The following is an 18,435-nucleotide window of genomic DNA, read 5'->3' on the forward strand; positions in this document are numbered from 1 at the left end:
CCAGTGCAGGAGACTGGGAATGAAGGGTGTACTGGAGATTCGAAGAGGTGTTGGAGACAGTGCTGCAGTAAAGCAAACTACCGAGTGTCACATCGAAGCTTCCTGTGTCTTTTATAAATCTACAACACACACAACAGGGCTGACTTTACTTCTGTTGGCATCTTATTCAATTTTTGTGCTACATAACTGCTTAATGCCGCTTTGCCATGTTAGCTTAGAACTCTGGGCGCCACTAATTGACCTCTACAGAACTAATTAGCCACTCCCTCACTGATCACGTTAACAAAGTCTGGATTTCTAAAACAACTACTTGGGATTAATTCATAAATTCTATTATGACAAATCAAAAATTGTGATTTCCAAGTGCCACAATGTTGCGCGATACCTCCAGGCTACTCATTGATTAGTTGATTCTACAAAAATTACACGGTTAATGATTGGTATAGCTTTTTTTTGTATCTTAAAGATAGACTGAGTGTTTATTTTGTCTTGTATTAACATTTATGTCCAAACAGTATGTAAGGTATGGCAATAATAATCACCAATATATTGTATATAAAGATGCCTTATTTAGGAGTTTCTTGTTTTTATACAGGATGCCTGTCTTTTTTTAGATTTTTCTTTTTGCATTTTGAGTGTGAGTTCCAACATAATTTTTCATCTGTAATAACTCCACGAAATGTAGTTTCATTTACTCTTGCTATTTCATTTAATTGATAATCATTTTTAATTGGTGTTTACTTTTTCTCGTACTAAAGATTGTATACTTTGTTCTGTTTAAATTCTAAGATTATTTGTCAGTGTCGAACCACATTTTTTTTAACTTAAAAAAGAAAACAGCAAATGTCATTAATATAGAATATAAGTTTGCTACATATCTGCAGGTCCCATCTTTGTTTGTGTCTAGTCTTGTATTTCCCAAAACATCATGCCTGCAATCCCCCTAGTTCATTTTAATGAAGAATTTGACATCACAGCGTTGCTTGCAATAGCTCGTCGTTTTTAAACATGCAGACAATTCACAATTTGGGTATTTTTTTCAGATGGATCGCTGATGTGTGGTTAAGTTCTTCACAATGAATGCATGAAATTTTAGTCAAGTATTTTTTTCACTTATTTTAATAATTACTATTCAGTTGTTAAATACAATACGTTTCCATGAAATCTTTCCGAACCTTTTGTTTTTATTGTATTGGATTGTATAAACATTTAGGCCTGTATGAAATTTGTCTGTAATTTGAGAGCAATTCATTTTAATAGAATCAATACTTAGATACAGTTTTTCCTTTCCAATTTCCAAACACAATGTTCAAACGGCATGCTGTTACTGTGGGTTACAACACATAAACATGAATTAAGTAAATGTGCTTTTTTTACTGTTTATCCTGGATACTCAGGGCTATTATCCACCGGATTTTAATGTTGCCCATCATGGCGGTACATGGATAACGAAGTATTTTTGGAAGAGATGCACAAAGTTTCAGAACCATTAAGCATAGCTAGATCGCAAACTAACTGCAAATGTGCTCGGCTGTCTCGCCCCGCGCGTGCCCGCGCGTTCCCGCGACTGTTTGCGCGTGGTCGTCTGCGGCTGTGACCGTCTGTGCTGTGCTCGGCGCTGCTCCGCTCACAGCTAGCAATGGCGCTGCGAGCTCCCCAGCTCCTCTCTCCGCGTCTCCTCCTCGCCGCGGCTTTGCTTTTGCTCGCTAGCGGACCCCAGCCGGTTCTGTCATGTCCGAGTCGGTGTTTGTGTTTCCGAACCACTGTGCGATGTATGCATCTGAATCTGGAAACAGTACCGGCTGTCTCTCCGCAGACCACCATTCTGTAAGTCGCACCCGATTTTCTTTTCCCTTCACTCAAACGGCAACAAGAGAGCTGAGATTGTGCATGCGAAAGGAACATTTCCCCCCCAACATTTGAAGCCTCGTGGTAACCTTTACTGTTCCCTGGGGTCGTTCTTGTTCAAGTTGCTGTTTCGAAACCAACTTTCTCGACCACTAGTTGCGTTGCGCACAAAATGACAAATGCTTTTGAAAATGGTGCGATCTCTTACAATGTATGTCCCAGGAAGTTTTCTCCAACACCTGCTGGTGAACTTCGCTTTTGGCTGGCGGGGTTAATGGTCAGGGTTTTGGGATCACAGAGCTGGTAAAGGGGCGCCGAATGAACAACGTGGGGTGTGAAAGTCAGTCAGTGGGGGATCCAAAGGCAAGGGTCATGCTTCTGTTGGCTGCTTGAATTTGGAAATTGTCAAGACCCCCTTTTTGAGGACACTCCTGACCACTTTGTAATCCAGATATTGTTATGGAACCGTTTCTTTTGTTCTGTTTTTGCTGTTATTGTTTCTGTTGTACTCTTGAGGGAAGGGACACAATTCTTGCTACTTGTGAAATATTTGAGACGTCCAGAGAATTCTGTTTACCCTTAGCAATAAAAATACATTATCTAGTATTGTAACTTCAGGGTAACAGTGGCTTCTCACTGGTGTGAAAAACCTGCTTCTCCGTCCGTTCCTCGTCCCTTTAAAGCGCATCTCTCCCTGCATTTCACCGACCCCTCCAATAAAAGAAATAAAATAAAATAAAATAAAGCTACCGCACATGGTTTGCCTTCGCGGGCGACACAATCCTGTACCTTTTTGGCCCGAAAGGGAAAACAATTACTTTGAATATCATGAAACTATCTCTAAAGGGTCGATTAGTAGAGATAATATCAGTTTGGGAATGTACCTGAGCCCCTTTAGGCCTGGGAAATGTCAAGTACATTTTGTAAATGACGTTGACTGAGAGAAAGGATTCATACAGAACCGCTTTTTTCCGACTGCTAATGCCATATAATGGTATTGGTGCCCACAAAGCAACTGCATGTGTACTCTTGACCACCTTACAAAGGAATATACCTGGACTATTTTATTTTTATTTTTTTACCTTGGGAAAGTCCAAAAAACAAATTGAACTTCAGTATTACCTCAACATCGTACATCTGTGTAAATTGCCAGAAATTGACTGCTACTGAACCGCTTTCTACCTGGGTGTACATTATGGCGTCTCCGACATTGGCCGTCAGAAAATCGGTATATGCCGTCCGTTTAGTGTAACGTGCCAAGTCGTAAAGTCTGAACTGTTGTAGGGGCATATAGGGGGGCGTGTTCGGTCGATTCATCATATAGAATCGGGTCAGGCTGTCGGGTTAAATGAGCACTGTGATTGGCTGTTAGCTAGCGAATGAGTGCCCTGGACAAAGTGGTGAAAATTGAAGGTATTTCTCAAGTATGAAATGAAATTTGCTCATTTTCACATCTCCTCTATGGACTTAATGGCTGGCTGGACAGGAGAGCGTGAAGACAAAGTAATCACGTTCATTCAAAAAGATGTTAATGGACTATCGTCGCCGATAGCGTGGAGGGGTACAACTTCTCACGTCCGCGCAGAACTTTCCGTAGTGGTTGTCGGCCCCGCGGGTGTTCTTTGGTCATATTTTGTTTCGACATTCTGACTTCAACGCAAAAGTTGACCACAACGGCCGACGTGGAATTGGTGTGTTGAGGCCTTTAGGCCCAGCTGAATAGCTCAGCCTTTCACACTGGAGGCTATACAGCCGTCAATCAAGCCAACTCCTCAAATACATTGCCGCCTTTGTGTGGGATTGGCACTGTGGATCTACTTGTCAATGCACTGACCTATTAATAGTTGCAGTCTGCCAGGAAACAGGAGGACAAAGAGCCAACTTAGTCAGCTTGAACCAAAGCAGCCACCCTGCAGAAAATGGCCTTGTCCTTTAACATCTGGGGTCGCCCCATGACAGCCTTGCAGTGAACTCATGGTCCAGACCAGACCAGACCACAACAGGCTCGAGTGGACACACCCCACCCGTCACCCCCTCCCATCCTTTACCACAGCAATGAGAGTATTGTTTAGGTGTTCAAGCAGGATGTCTAAATTTGTTGCCGGGTTGATACAACACAAGTGCACGCTGTCATTTCCTGCATGCTTTCATGCTTGCAAGCTTTGAAGTCATAGCCACTCTTTGCCTCTCCTCCCATCTGTCGTCAGGTCAGGACATGAATACCTGACGGCCTGATATCCCACACACAGCTGACCATCTGCAAGGGAAAAAAAAGTGTCGAGGTGTAATTCAATGCAAATGTGTATGCATGTGGTCAGGTGTGATAATTCATACTTCATTTCGTTGGCAAAATACAGCAGCCCATTTGACATTTATTTGAATTTTTTTAAGTAGGCAAAAAAAAAAAAACACTTCTTAATGTTAAAGTTTACATATTATTATGATCATTAGAAATGTATTTACACAATGAAATGACGCAAGTAGATAAGATAAGTGGTCGAACATGGATGGATAATATTTAGGTAATTGTGAAACTGAATTAGATTTACTGTCATTATTTTTATTGTAATGTGGTAGAATTTTTTTTTTTCATGAGAAAATATGAAGATGTTTAGACTGCCAAGTAGTTTGAAATACATTATTTTTATATATTCTTTGTTGTTCCGAAATATATTTTGGTAATTGGAAGCAAATATATTCATGATTAGGGTCCACATAATTATAATCAATGTTACTAGTGAGTAGTCCAAATGGCTGAAAATATCTTGAATCTTGTATTGATATGCTTTTGTATAAAACCAAAAATCTTGGCGTGATCACACTCAGGCTTTGTGCCAAACACTTTTCTACAAGACATTTGGACCAGGAAACTCTGATGTTTTTCCCCCCAGTATTTTTCTGGCAACCATATGTTTTTCAGCTTTTTTCTCTTGGGAATTTAGGCATGATAGTAAATTAATAGTGACACATCTGTAGATTTCTCAAGGATTTGGAGAAGTAATATCTTCTTCCAATATGATATTGGATGTATTAAGGTTTGTGCCAGTAATGGGCTGCTGGTGAAATTGCCTTCCGATTGTGGAAAAGGTGTGGATTTTTAATTCACTTTGCAGTTCTAATAGCATGTTGATCTAATTGTTGTCATCTACAATTTGTTTTGGCTTCATAGTACTTTATGGTTTTACACGTAATAGTGCACTCGTTAATTGCTCAGAGGCTTTACTTCCTCATGAATTCTTTTTACCATGCCAACTTTGACAGTTTAATCAGATACTGCATGCTCGCCTGATTTGGTCAATTAACCGTCAAATGTAAAACCAAAATTCAAATTCAAACGAATTGTGACTGCAATGAAAGTGATCGGAAGGAAAAAGTTCCCTTCTTTGCAATAAATTTTTCAGTGCTCGAAATATGAGTTGCTTCCTTCAGGCAGACGCTACAGAGTACTGAAATACAAAAGTAACAAATACAAGCTTTATTTTTCCCTTCTTCTATTGACGTGATATTGATCAGGCACATTAGGTCATTTTAATTTTTACTCGTTCCTTACTTACTTTTATGATGCATTTTATTTAACTTGGTGCAGTCCTCCTTCAGCCACTTCATTTTATGGCATTGATGTTGATTAATTATTGAGAAACTTGCAACGGATAATGGACGTTACTTGTATGCACATTTTCGCTATTCGTGGACTGCCGCATTCCCCCAAATCACAGAAATTCAATTTCAAATAAATTTGCACAAACACGTCCGGCCTACATTTCAGTACTAATTGTTTGATGATGCCTGCAACTCAAAGATAATAAGAAAAGAAGGCTGGCAAACATTTTGACGTCAAGCAGCACTGGCTTCTCGGTCTAAATTTCAAGGAACACTGCAAGATTATATTCTGCAAGATTACGAATAAACAAATAAAGTTTGCTTGTTTTTTTTTATAATCTTTATTTAGCAATATGAAATAGTACAAACATGGCAACTGCAGATCTGCAGATAGCTCTTACTCAGTCTGACAGTGTATGACGGCACACATGAAGTATTTTATCTTTATTTAATGGCGATTGACCTTGGGTCCTTACGCTAGTTCCTGACGCGGACTGCTACATGTGCAGATGCCGGCTGTGGAGAATGTTCATGCATTCTAAATAATCACTTCGGTAGTACAACTTGTTCAAATCATAAAAAAAAAAAAATTGCCTGTTTTTGAGAGCACCAAATGCCAACATAGCTTTCACATTGGCTTAATTTGCTCCATGTTACATTAAAAAGAACATGCCCATGCCAGCAAAATAGATCCTATCCTTAATGAAGCTTGCCGTGTGATAACTGGAGCATTAAGACCAACACCAGTCAATATCCTCCACAGGCTCTCGGGCATTCCACCTCCTGCCTTGAGAAGAGAAACACACACCAAAGTGGAAAAACGCAAGCAAGAAAATGATAATCGCCATCCACTCTTCTCCCATGTACCAGTCCCTCCCAGGCTGAAATCTAGGGAAAGTTTCATTTCAACTGAAAGTCTGCCTGAAAACATCACCCCTAGACGGTACAGAATGAATAAATGGAGAGAAAAAGAAAACATGGGACCAGAACAACCGTGTGTCCCAAAACCAAAAGAAAAACTACCCAAGGGCACAAACCTTGAAAGGAAAAAATGGTGTACCCTAAACCGTGCAAGATCTGGTGTTGCGAAAACCAAAGACAACCTAACAAAATGGGGCCTTGCCACATCCTCAGTATGTGACTGTGGTTTCCTAAACCAAAATATGAAACATATCCAACTTGAATGTCCAATAAGCCCCATATATATCACTCCACCAGACCTACAAAAGGTCACAGACAGGGCAAAAATATGGATAAACCACTGGTGTGACACGATATGATGATGAAAAAGAACATCTGCTGTAATGGCATGTTCACTTGAAATTATTTTTTTTGGTTGATAGTAACAGTTTCAGTTTCCAGTTTAATCCATTTTGTCGAAACATTAACTTCACAATACATTCTGGGAAGTGACGTAATATGGGTGCGTGCTGTTGTTTTTATCTGCTCGCAACGATCAGCTCCTCTGTTTAGTGGTTGCAATTTAATGGCCAATGTGGAAAGTGAGGAAGAAAATGTCAAGTTGATTGCCTTGTTTTACCCCGAGTAGTTGTGCTCCGTGAGTTTGACATGTCTCGTTGTATATTGGGTGGCCGGAAACTTGGTCCAGGAACGCTTCCTGTCTTTTGCCTTTTTTATCACGGTTTTCACTCATCACTAGCCCATCACAATCAGTCATGACTTTCAATAGACTTGTGAGACTGAAGACAATGGACACATCGTAAGTTTTATTTTGCCATTTGCATCAGTACCAATCGCAATGGGAAATATGATTCATTTACGGTAATTGATAAGAGGCGTGGACCGTCTTAAATTGCCTCCTGATTTAAGTGTCTTAATGTCCGACTGGCTCAAAACAATGGACCGGTCTGACCGAGTGACAGTGAGAGAGGAGGGAAAGTGAAGTTACATTGTTTGCAATTTGCTGCAGTCAGGCTTTGTGAGGCACTCAGTCTCTGCAGCATTATGGAATGCAAAGTCAGAAATCCCCAAAGCTTTGCTAATTTGCACACCGAGATCGGCCTCAAGATACGACATTGCCCCTTCCAGTAGTCATCAAGCTAGGCGAATACTGTTCCAAACTTCTTTTTTCATTTGATTCTGACAATAACCCTAAAAAACATTGTGGTTATTTTTAAAGTAAAAAAAAAAAAAAAACAGTTTCCTGTCTTAACACTGATAACATTCCATCGCGATTTGCAGAGAACAATATGGATTCTGCAAAGAGCAATTCTTGACTCAGCGACCTGAACGTAAAAAAAAAAAAAAACCTAAAATGACCAGTTATGAAACCAATTAATGTAATAATGAAGTAAGGATTATCTTGGGAAGTCTTTTGGGAAACCACAACTCTCTGAAACATTGTGGTTCTAAAATAATCGTCACTATTGTCTCTGTCCCTCTTGGGCAGATTTGTTTGCATTGCTTTTAAAGGGCAAAACATTTCACAAGGGATGTATGATAACTGTTTCTTTTTTTCCCCCACTGGTCCCAATAACATAACATTTTTGTTGTTGTATTTCAGTTGCCGAGGAGATGATGTTCTCAAAAGCTCAGCAATCTCAAAGCTCTGATGTAACTATTAATAAAGTTGCTCAATTTTTGTTAAGGGTTTGGATGTCTTACCTTAAAGCAGTGAAACCCACTCCAAAACAGCACCAATTTCAATGTTGATTAAGATACAAATATTGAATCATTTAACAATGTATTATGCCTGTGCTGAAATTATTATTAATATTGACCAGCCAGCAAAAGTTCACTTATTCAATTAATATCGATCGATAAACAAAATTGGAGGTATCGCCCAACTTTACTGTTTTAGCCTTGCCGGCTCCCCAATTCAACATTTCCTTGGTCAGATTTTGAAGAATCTGAGTCATTCTTGCAATTTTCCTGTGTCAATACTAATGGAAGGTCTGTTAATTTGACACTGATGACACCGTTTTTGGTTGCTCTGTGTTAGACTGGCCGTTGCTGCAGCACATAAAAAGTAATCAACTGCCGCATGCAAACACGGACGCCTGCCTGTGATGCGGGCTGACTGGTTAGCACATCCGCACATTGGTTTCAATGAGAAGTCCATAGTTCTTTTCCTCTTTTTTTACATGTATTTATTTTCCAACTCGTTCAGGTTCAGTCGTTTTCTTCCATGCTCTAATGTTCTTTTTCAACAATTAATGAGTCACACAGTCCCAGGTCCACACAGTCTGTGGTAAAGTGTTCTTGGACTTGTGTCACAGAGAGCTAAACCACTTTCTTGACCACAAACAGAAAATGAGGAGAGTTGCACACATGGCCTTCAGATGTAGGATTGGGCAGCGGCCAGGTTTTCTCATTGTCTGGGTCTAGGCAACTACTTGAAGAAACTTCTTTTGCAATGCTGCATATGATGCATAAGTGAAATTAAATTCACTGAACTGAAAATAAACGTTCACTTTTTAGATACAGATGCAGTGACACCTATTCCTTTATTTTTGGTGTTGATTGAAAACATTTGGCTTTGCTGTCAATACATGACGAGCATGATTTGAAGCAGAACACCAAATCGTTCGGTGTGCTTAAGTGTTGCAACTGCCTGACTAAATAGATAGATTTGTCAATATATTCTGACGGTACGTCAACTCAGCAAAGATATTGCAGTATATCGATATAAAAATTACTGCTGGAAAATGACCTATTAGGAAATATTTGGGTAAATAAAGACGGCCTTTTTTAATTGACCACAATCTATTTTATTTTTAAACGAAATGTATTTGGCACGAGAAAAAAAAAAAAGGTACCATGTTAAGTTTAAATAAATAAATCATGTTTTTATTCTTCTTAGTAAGTCACAGTGGCCCATCACTTGTGTGCTATTTTTAGAACAGACCCCAGGACTACTCATGTTGTCTTTGGGCCTAACTCGCAACTGCTGGCACCATTTTTTTTCATTTATTATTATTATTACCGTAATTTACAGACTATAAGCCGCTACTTTTTTCCTAGATTTTGAACCATGCGACTAATACAACGGTGCGGCTTTTCTGTGGATTTTTCTTCCACTGGTAGGGGCGCGCTAATGTTCAGAAAATACGCAAAATAAATCTAGATTTTTTTTTTTCTCTTGGGTCTTTTCTGTTTTAATTAGCAAAGATGCTGCTGTGTTTTAAGAATCTGTTCATGTACCTTTATATGCATTCACAGTACAAAATTGTTCTGTACATGCAGTGAAAAACACATTTTTTTCAACGTAGAAAACTGCGGCTTATAGCCTGGTGGGGCTTGTATATCTCTTTTTTTCAACAAAGTGTTGCTGCGGCTTATATGCGGGTGCACCTTACAGTCCGGAAAATACCGTATTTATTTATAATTTTTTAGGACATTGCAAATTAATAAACAGAGCAGAAAGGCAATTAACGTCTTGGAGCCTCCCTCTTCCATGTAGGACTGAAAGAAGTGAATTGGAGGCAATTAACTTCAAATTAGCAGCTCGTTTATTCACCGCTATAAGGAGCCAATCATTTAGTGCCCTGCTTATGGTCCTGTCCTACTGACCCGCAATCATTTGTGTGTTGCCAAAGGTTGCAAAATACACGTTCATGTCAGGGTTCGTTAGGGTTCATTCATGGTCGCAAACGTTTTCCAGACGTCCTGCAACAGTTTAGTTTTTTCTTGTCGTAAGGGAACTTTTAAGACGTTCAAAAGTAAACGGCAGCAAAAATAATGTGTATGTATGTATGTATATATGTATTTAGATAGATAAATATATATATATATGATTATGATTTCTTGATTACGTTAGGCCAGCACAGAAGGCCTTGACTTCCCACCACTGATAGTTTGTTTGAAGCGCTTGTAGTACCCAGCATGCCTGGATGTTTTTTTTGTTGTTTATTAATAATTACAATTATTTAGTAATTGGTTAATTCTCTCCCTTGATAAAGTTCATTATTTGAATTCTGCCACCTCGTGCGTCTGGAATGCATGAGGGCCATGTAATCTGATTCGCGTCCTGCTGTTGTTGCTCAGTCTGCCGCCTGGTTTCAACTGTGTTGCATAAGAAAAATGAGTGAAAGCATTTACCCGTCAATTCAAGCTTTTGCTGTTGTTCGTACGGCTTGTATTGAACTGCAGGTGTCAATGTTGGTGAAAAATGACAATCGAAGTTCGACCGTGTCCCTCTGGGAGTTCTGTGGCGTGTGCTTCGGGAATACAGTCTACCGAGCCCACTAATACGGTCTTAATTTGGTCCGCATTGCCGACTGTACGTCGGATTCGTTTTCATTGAGGGTTGGACTCCGCCAAGGTTGCCTTTTGTCACCGATTCCGTTCGTAAGTTGTATGGACAGATTTTCTAGACGCTGTCGAGGCAATGAAGGGGTCGGGTTTGGTAGCCTCAATATTGCATCTCTGCTTTTTGCTGATGATGTGGTACTGTCGGCTTCTTCATGACGTGATCTCCAACCCTCAGTGGAGCAGTTTGCAGTCGAGTGTGAAGCGGTTGGGATGAAGAGCAGCACCTCCAATGTTGTGTTATCAAAATAGGTAATTCTGGTTACATTACTTTACATTTTGACATGAAGATTGTGACGTGGTACCAGTAAAAAGGACCTACATGGAAAAGCAATGTCAAATTCTAAGAGTGAGTCCGCTGGATAAAACGCATTCCTTTACATTGCATCTGTTTGTTTTCTCTACATAGTATAAGCGCTTTTGTTGTCCAATTGCCAAGTTTGTTATTATTTAGACAAAAAGGCGCGTCACTTTCAGCCTTTTTGTGTCAACTGAATTTCGATTAGTCAGTCAAGGTATACTTTGTTAAATTGATGGTCACCTCCTTATACGACTTACAGTAACTATCAAACCATTCCCAACAACCAAGTCATTTTTAGAACTCAGGAATGTCTGACAAATTATTTACTAGACATGTTACGAAATTTATTTTACGCGTTTTCTTCATTCAACTAAAATAAACGGCCACAAACAATCATCAGAGACCAACTTCCACATTTCCTGTTTTTTTTTTTTGTTATGTTTATTTCATGCATGAAAGAGCTGCACTTCTATTTCAGTTGAATTGATTTAAAAGAATGTGTGGCTTGAGCAGTTGTCTTTTTCAAACAAATTACGTTTAATGGGTCATGGTCGCTGACCAGATGTTTTGAGACACGAGTTTTATTTATTTTTTTTTGAATGATGAGCACGTAATGTACTCGTGTGTGCCAACATTTTTGGTTGGTACTTTTCATTCCCTGCTAGCATTTGGGCACGCACAGTTCCAATCTCGTCAGCAACAATACTCCTGCCAAATAAGTCACTCCTTCCCTCCCATCCCATCAGAGGATGCTAAACACACAGGCCAGTCTGTAGTTGGATGCAGGCTGCAAAGTACATTCAACGATTAATCAGCGTGATCGGCATTAAACTGCACTGACCGACAATACATAAATACATACATAGATACATAAAATGGGGTTTTGATGGAAATATAAATTATTTTCGTCACATATTTTTCTCACAGAATTTTTCATTTTCAAATACCAACTGCTTATAAATAATAATGGTCCTAAATCATGGTGAATAGGCTAAAGTCCATCGGTGCCTAAATTTTCTTTCAGCTGAAATTACGTCTTTTAGCCTTCAAGACGTGCATTAAATCGGTGCTGCTTGAACCTGCATTTAGTTCCGGCATGCCTTTATCCCTCAGAGCTGGAGGCTGCTGGTAGGAAAGACAGCTGTCTCAGCATGCCCGTGAAGTGCACTCTGCATCCTTGGGCCTGTCGCCTTGTTTTCCTGAGGGTGGTGCTCCTTTTCACTCTGCTTTTTCCACTGAGGACCCTCACCACTAGTTACAACACCTTTGAAAGATTGACATTTATTACCTGTAGATTCTCGAATCCGGCTGATGATGCAACATGTGGTTGTGCCATTGCTTTGAAAAAAAATCAGTCTTGGGATTGGCAACTTTAGAAATTCTCTAAAATCACCTACTTGTTTATCCCCATATCCCCGTAGCAAAGGAACAGTCCAAACAAAGTATGAAAGCCACCCTGAACCCCTACATTTGCTCTAAATGAAACAAGTGAACACATGAAAACGTTAGTCCTCTCTAATTGAATCCTTATGTGTAGGGGCTGGTCTTGTACAGAGAGAGTGACCCATAAACATCAGTGGATTCTGTTATTGGATCCATATTATAACAGAAATGGAGAGCAAAAACCCGGGAACATATTTATTTAGCTTTGACTTTTTGGTGTTGAGTCAAATGGCACATGCATGCAAGTATGTTGGTCAAATACAGCAAATAGATTCAATTTGCAGGTCTGGGATGGATGGAAGTGGGTTTCATTCAATCATAAACATCACAAATTCTTCATGTATTACCCGCTATGACGGCGTCAATCCAAACGTAACGTTTGTCATTGATTCCAAGATGTAGTGTTTTGTGTCATTTCAGGCTATGTTGTCACCGCACAAAGTTTTTACATTTGGGGTCTAACAAGAATGATGCTGCAATTCACGAAGCGCTTTGGCGAGCCTTGTGTTTATCATCTTTGGGTCAAAAGTTATATAAATGTAGCCCAATGATTAGGAGCTTGATAAACGCATTGCGCGAGATGAGTAATGTGCTCGATTATCCGAGATGATTATGAAATGAGCACTCATTTGTGAGCGTCATCTCTTGCTGACGCTTTCTGACTGAATATGTTTTTGGACTATTTACTTTAAAATCATTATGTGAGTATAATTTGTTTTCTCTTGCTCTGCAGGGATCTAAGATTCAACAAAATCAAGGATTTACAGCCTGGATCTTTTAGCCGATTAAAGAATCTCAACACACTGTAAGTTTTTGTGTTTATTTTGCTTTTGTGTAGCCATTTAATGTTTACGTCTCAAAACTATTAAACTTGAAAAGCTGTAATTCTGTAAACTGTAAGTAGGTAATGAATCTTGAAGGGCATGTCATCCCAAAATATTTCTTGGCATGTATATGTTCTATACCGCTCTCTAGTCGAAGTACGGAATTCTGATTAATATTGTGTTTATGGAATATGAGTTAAAGCAGTGAAATCCACCCGTTTTTGTGGATCTCAGGGGGCGGCCATTTTGCCACTTGCTGTCGACTGAAAATTACATCACCGTTGCTCAGGGCTCAGACAATGACCAATCATGGCTTAGCTTCAGAAAACAGGTGAGCCGTGATTTGTTGTTAGCTGAGCCCTGAGCAACTGTGACGTCATTTTCAGTCGCCAAAAGTGACAAAATGGCCGCCCCCTGAGATGACTAAAAACGGATGGATTTTGCTGTCAACTCCTATTCCACAAACACAATATTAGTCAGAATGCCACGTTTAGACTTGGGAAGGCACATGCAACTTATTATTGCAAAGAATTGCTTCGGGTTGTCTTCCCCTTTAAAGAACAACTCTCAAAAATGTTTGTTTTCTTCAGACATTCTTTCAGTATAACTATCACTTTGTCAAATAGTCATCCTTGTATTGCTCATAACATAACACATAAAGTGTTACTCCGTTCTGCGGCTACTTTCTTCCTCCACCCCTGCGGAGCGCATTTTGGACTCTGGATGACATCTGTGAGGGATACATGCGATCTGGCTGCGGTTGCAGTCCCAAAAAATCCCCCCAAAAAAATCTAGCACATGTTGGTTAAACTCAGATTTGAAAAAAAAAAATTGTAATTGAACCGTTCAGACTGTCATTGATTAAAAAAAACAAAAAACAGATACAGGTCATATACGGGCAAAAAAATAATCAGATTTCCCTGCAGTGTGAACCTAACATGTCGGACGAGGCACGACTGTCGTATAGTCAAAACGTCGCAGGTCGAGTATGTGGTAACCTGAGGACTTTGTGGATATGCAATACAAGTAAAATTCCATTCTGAGGGTTCTGGTCATCCAAGACAAAATAGTGCATGCATCCTCCAGTTGGTACTGACCATACTTCATGTAACCTCAAAATCACTTTCTTTGCAGCCTCCTCAACAACAATCATATACGAAGAATCCCCAGGGGTGCATTTGAAGATCTTGAAAATCTCAAATATCTGTAAGTTGTCCTGATGTCAGTCTTTTTTTTTTTTTTTTTGCTTTCCAGGTCATGTTAAGAGTGTTGAGAGAAGGTAGCCAAAAACATGCTCAACTTGCTATTAAAGAGAAGATAAATGACTGCCAAACTGCTTAGTGAGCAAAAACATTCAAACCAAAACTCTCCCTTAATCACTGCATGTAACATATTGAGAGGTCCTTGCTGGCGTCAGATGAAAATAAAGTCTGTGTGTGATAAGAGGAGTGGGGGCGGGGGGGTATGACAGCCTAAAGTTTTATGTGATTAGCATTTATCGTCTTATGACTCAGTACTATTACCTATCAACATTCTACACATTTCTTTTCTGATACTACTTTTAGACGGTCTTTCTAATCAGTTGAACAGTTTGGTTTTAATTGCTTTTATTGATGTACAGTGTCATTGAGGGTCTTGAAAGGCGCTTGCAAATTGAATGCATTTTTATTATTGTAATTCCATTGTTGGAATAAATTTCCGGCTACATTTATTCATATTACCCTTTTTGTGTTTATGTAACGTTTATTGGTGAATGCTTTTCAGCATTGCAAAAATTAAATAGCGTTTTCATTGTGTGCTTTCATACTTGTGACAAAAAAGCATTTGGTCCTTTATTCGTTTGAAGAAACTACAAAGACGAGATGTTTTAATGTTCCAACTGATATACCCGTAACCTCCTATGTCAAAATTTGGTTAATTGGTCTGCTCTTTGACACGTTGTGACTTGACACTTTGTTGTGTGCACACTGGAACACATTTAGTACGATGTCTGTAGAATTCACTGAAGGTTTACTGGGGAAAGTGGCAAAATGGCTGCGTCCTGAGATTGATAAAAACGGTATATTTTTTTTTTTCATATTCCACAAACGCAGTGGATGAATTGTACTGCCCTACTAATGACACATTTAAAGATATTCACAGAAAGTAAGAACAATGCATTATACATTTTTCTTTCTTTGAAGAAAAAAGCAGCAACTGTAATAACCCCCCCAAAAATATTTATTATTAAGTGCTTGTTGAAGTTAAACTGCTTTAGCCGGAACTATTGGTCATCCTCCAGCTAATATATTTATATATCTGTTGGCGTAAGTGGGTGGAGGCTTTCAAGGAAGTGTTCCCCACTCTATCTCTACTGCTCTATGACCTTTCAACATGTCAGTGCTTGTTTAGTCCCATCATCCAGGACATCCCCACTCGGCTTACTTTTAATTAAATGCTGTAGCTATTTCCAAGCTGTTTTAATGACAGAGGTTGTCTCTTTTTATTTCAAACCTGCATCATTGTTCTGCCCCTTGTGATTAGCGTACAATGTGTCCACCCCTTCCTACAGTTTGTGCTTCAGTCAGTGGCTGTCCAGCCTCTCACCCTTGTCACTTCTTTGAATCCAGTCCTGCCCTTCCGCATGAAGTCTCACAGCCCATAACAGTCGATTTGAACATTTCTGAATGAATTATAGTCTGCCTACTACTGTAAACAAAGAAAATCCAATGTATCATGCTTGTGCTGCATTGTGTCCACACATTGTCCATGAAGTTTTCTAATACATAATGTATTGACACAGCTCACCTCCCATCTTATCCCTTCAATCTTCTTAGCATATCAATACATTTTGACAATTCTGTGCGTGTAACTTTCTCTGAAAAGTTTGAAGAAGGCCTTTTTTCTGTTCATGCATGACCATGCCGCAGTGTACAAAAGCGAGGTCCATAAAAGGCATTATTTTGATGTGGAAGAACACGTCAGCCACATTTGGGTCAAACTGGAACACAGATTGTGAGTCTATCTCTCTCTTCCAACATTGGTGACCGCTGATGATAAAAATTCCCCAGGCACACACTCTTGGCCAAGTGTGTAAATACTTTTATTCATCTGCTGCAAATAAAGTGCATCGATATGCAAAATGATCGACTAACTGATGGCATGTTCCATTCACCTGAACGTGACCATTGTAGTTGTGACTTGTGTGTCTCAATTTTCTGCTCCATTATCCCCCATTTAATCCGCACTGTACTGAAACCTGATAGCACTGACACAGACACGCTTTAGCGATGACGCAAAAATGCCGTGATTAGAGGGTGTTTATTTTTCCATGCACTGCGTCACATGTGCCACAAAGGAGCTCCATATCTACTGCCTTGGGTGCGATGATGGCGAGTGTCAACTAGGCAGGACATGAAAGACAGCTGCAAGCAGTTGCTTTCCTTGTATCACATTACTTGTAGCGCGTAAAAAAAACAAAACATTTAAACGTTATGAGGGGGTTGTGTCACAGAGCAAAACTGCAATGCAGTCCGGGGAGTTGATCACATTAAAAACATCTTTGTCATTTTTTTTTTTTATATTTAAAAAGCACTTTTTGACATACTTTGAGTTTCAGAATTATAACGCAGCAATAAATGATTGCAGATTTTTTTTAAAGCAATATTATTGGAAACATTCAACAATGTCATTATATAGTGTTGACGATAATGGCATGTCAGCTTTATACTTTTTTTTTTTTTTTCCTCATCCAATTCTGCCTCATAATGAGGTATGTTCTTATCAAATGTTGTTCCTTGTCCTACAAACAACTGTGGTATGCAACTGTTATGTTTGTTACATTTGTCGTGTGAACAGAAACACTTTAAAAGCAAAGTGATTATTCAGAGAAGTGTGCACAGTGCACACTATCTAATTGCGCTGCGGTTGGCTGCTAAAGAGCGAACAAATGGTGAAAGCAGTCGATTAGCAGCTGTTTGGTTGATTTGCTGCAACACAGTCCCAAGTACGTGTGCAAATTGAAAACAGCCTTCGCCGTCCTCAAGGCCAATCACTTAAGAATTTCAACCTAAGCGCTCTTTTTATTTTGTCTACCTCCTTCCTTAACCACCAGTCGGTATTCAGATGATGCAGATGTCTGAATGTGATACTAATCTTACTGGTTATCTTTCCTTTCAGCTATTTGTACAAGAATGAAATCCAATCAATTGACAGACAAGCGTTTAAGGGGCTTGTCTCTCTTGAGCAACTGTAAGTGAACAACTTTTTCGTCACATTTTCCATTGGCCTGTCTCTCTGTTCCCGCTACCCCCAAAACAGCTGCTACCAACAAGTCATGAAGGGTAGAAAGTTCTACATGGTCATGAGTTATTTCATGCCATGACTATGCAGGCCTTTCACAAGCATCATGATCGCATTGCTCATTTGCCCGTCTGCGCAGTTATTCCTCCCTCTGCGCGCCACTACACACCTTCCCTCCTCCACTCCAACATGCATGCCATGTGTGCACCCGCCCTTGTGTACCGCGCTGACCCCCTTTGACCCTTTTTGCATGACTCGCATGACTTTTAGGCGGGAGGACAGATCTGCCGCTACACCGCCCCAACCCCCATGCTTGTAACGTGATGTTTGTGCTGCTGATCGTGTCATCACGATGCCAAGCTAGTGTGTTGCTTTTGCTGCTTTCGCATTCGCTGTTGTTTGCTGTCCACATTTCTGACAATCCTTTAGTACAACATTTTTGTTGCCTGTGTTAAAATATGATGTCAACAATTTCCTCGGGAAATGAGACTCGCTCTGATCTGTGACCTCATTTCGCTGCAGAGCAAATGGCGATTTCACAAAATTTGATTAACACAACCAGGCTCACTGGAGAAATAGTTTGACTACATTCCACAAGGCAACATAAATCTCCCTCTTTTGGGGAAAACTGATTTCATTTGAGCTAAGCATGCCCCTGCATTCCATATGTGGGCAAAATATTGACCAGCAATTGGAATGCAAAGTAGATCACAGCACAAAAAAAAAAAAATCACCCTTGCAAAAGATACACTGGTGTGTCTGCTTTAATGCATAGTCATGTCAATGGGTTGGCTGCTTGCGCCAATGGTGGGATTTAATTTAGCAAACTGCAAATAAAGTCAGGTGTGTTTTCCCCCTTTAAGATGT

General features: G+C 39.7%; 1 protein-coding gene across 2 annotated transcripts in view; it reads left to right on the forward strand.

Moving 5' to 3' along the window:
- The first annotated feature begins 1,559 nt into the window (after positions 1-1,559).
- pxdn (peroxidasin) overlaps positions 1,560-18,435 on the forward strand; it is a 46,031-nt gene continuing 29,155 nt past the window's right edge. Inside the window, exons 1-4 of one of the 2 annotated variants that reach the window (XM_088289019.1) lie at positions 1,560-1,827; positions 13,197-13,268; positions 14,422-14,493; positions 17,446-17,517. In XM_088289019.1, coding sequence (XP_088145145.1) covers positions 1,640-1,827; positions 13,197-13,268; positions 14,422-14,493; positions 17,446-17,517 — 404 coding nt within the window. In that variant the 5' untranslated portion in view covers positions 1,560-1,639. The remainder of the gene's footprint in view (positions 1,828-13,196; positions 13,269-14,421; positions 14,494-17,445; positions 17,518-18,435) is intronic. The other variant, XM_088289085.1, reaches the window with a different exon arrangement.

This window comes from Idiotropiscis lumnitzeri, chromosome 1 (genome assembly GCF_059441095.1).
Source record: "Idiotropiscis lumnitzeri isolate Australia: NSW breed Sydney's pygmy pipehorse chromosome 1, RoL_Ilum_1.0, whole genome shotgun sequence".
Lineage (NCBI taxonomy): Eukaryota > Metazoa > Chordata > Actinopteri > Syngnathiformes > Syngnathidae > Idiotropiscis > Idiotropiscis lumnitzeri.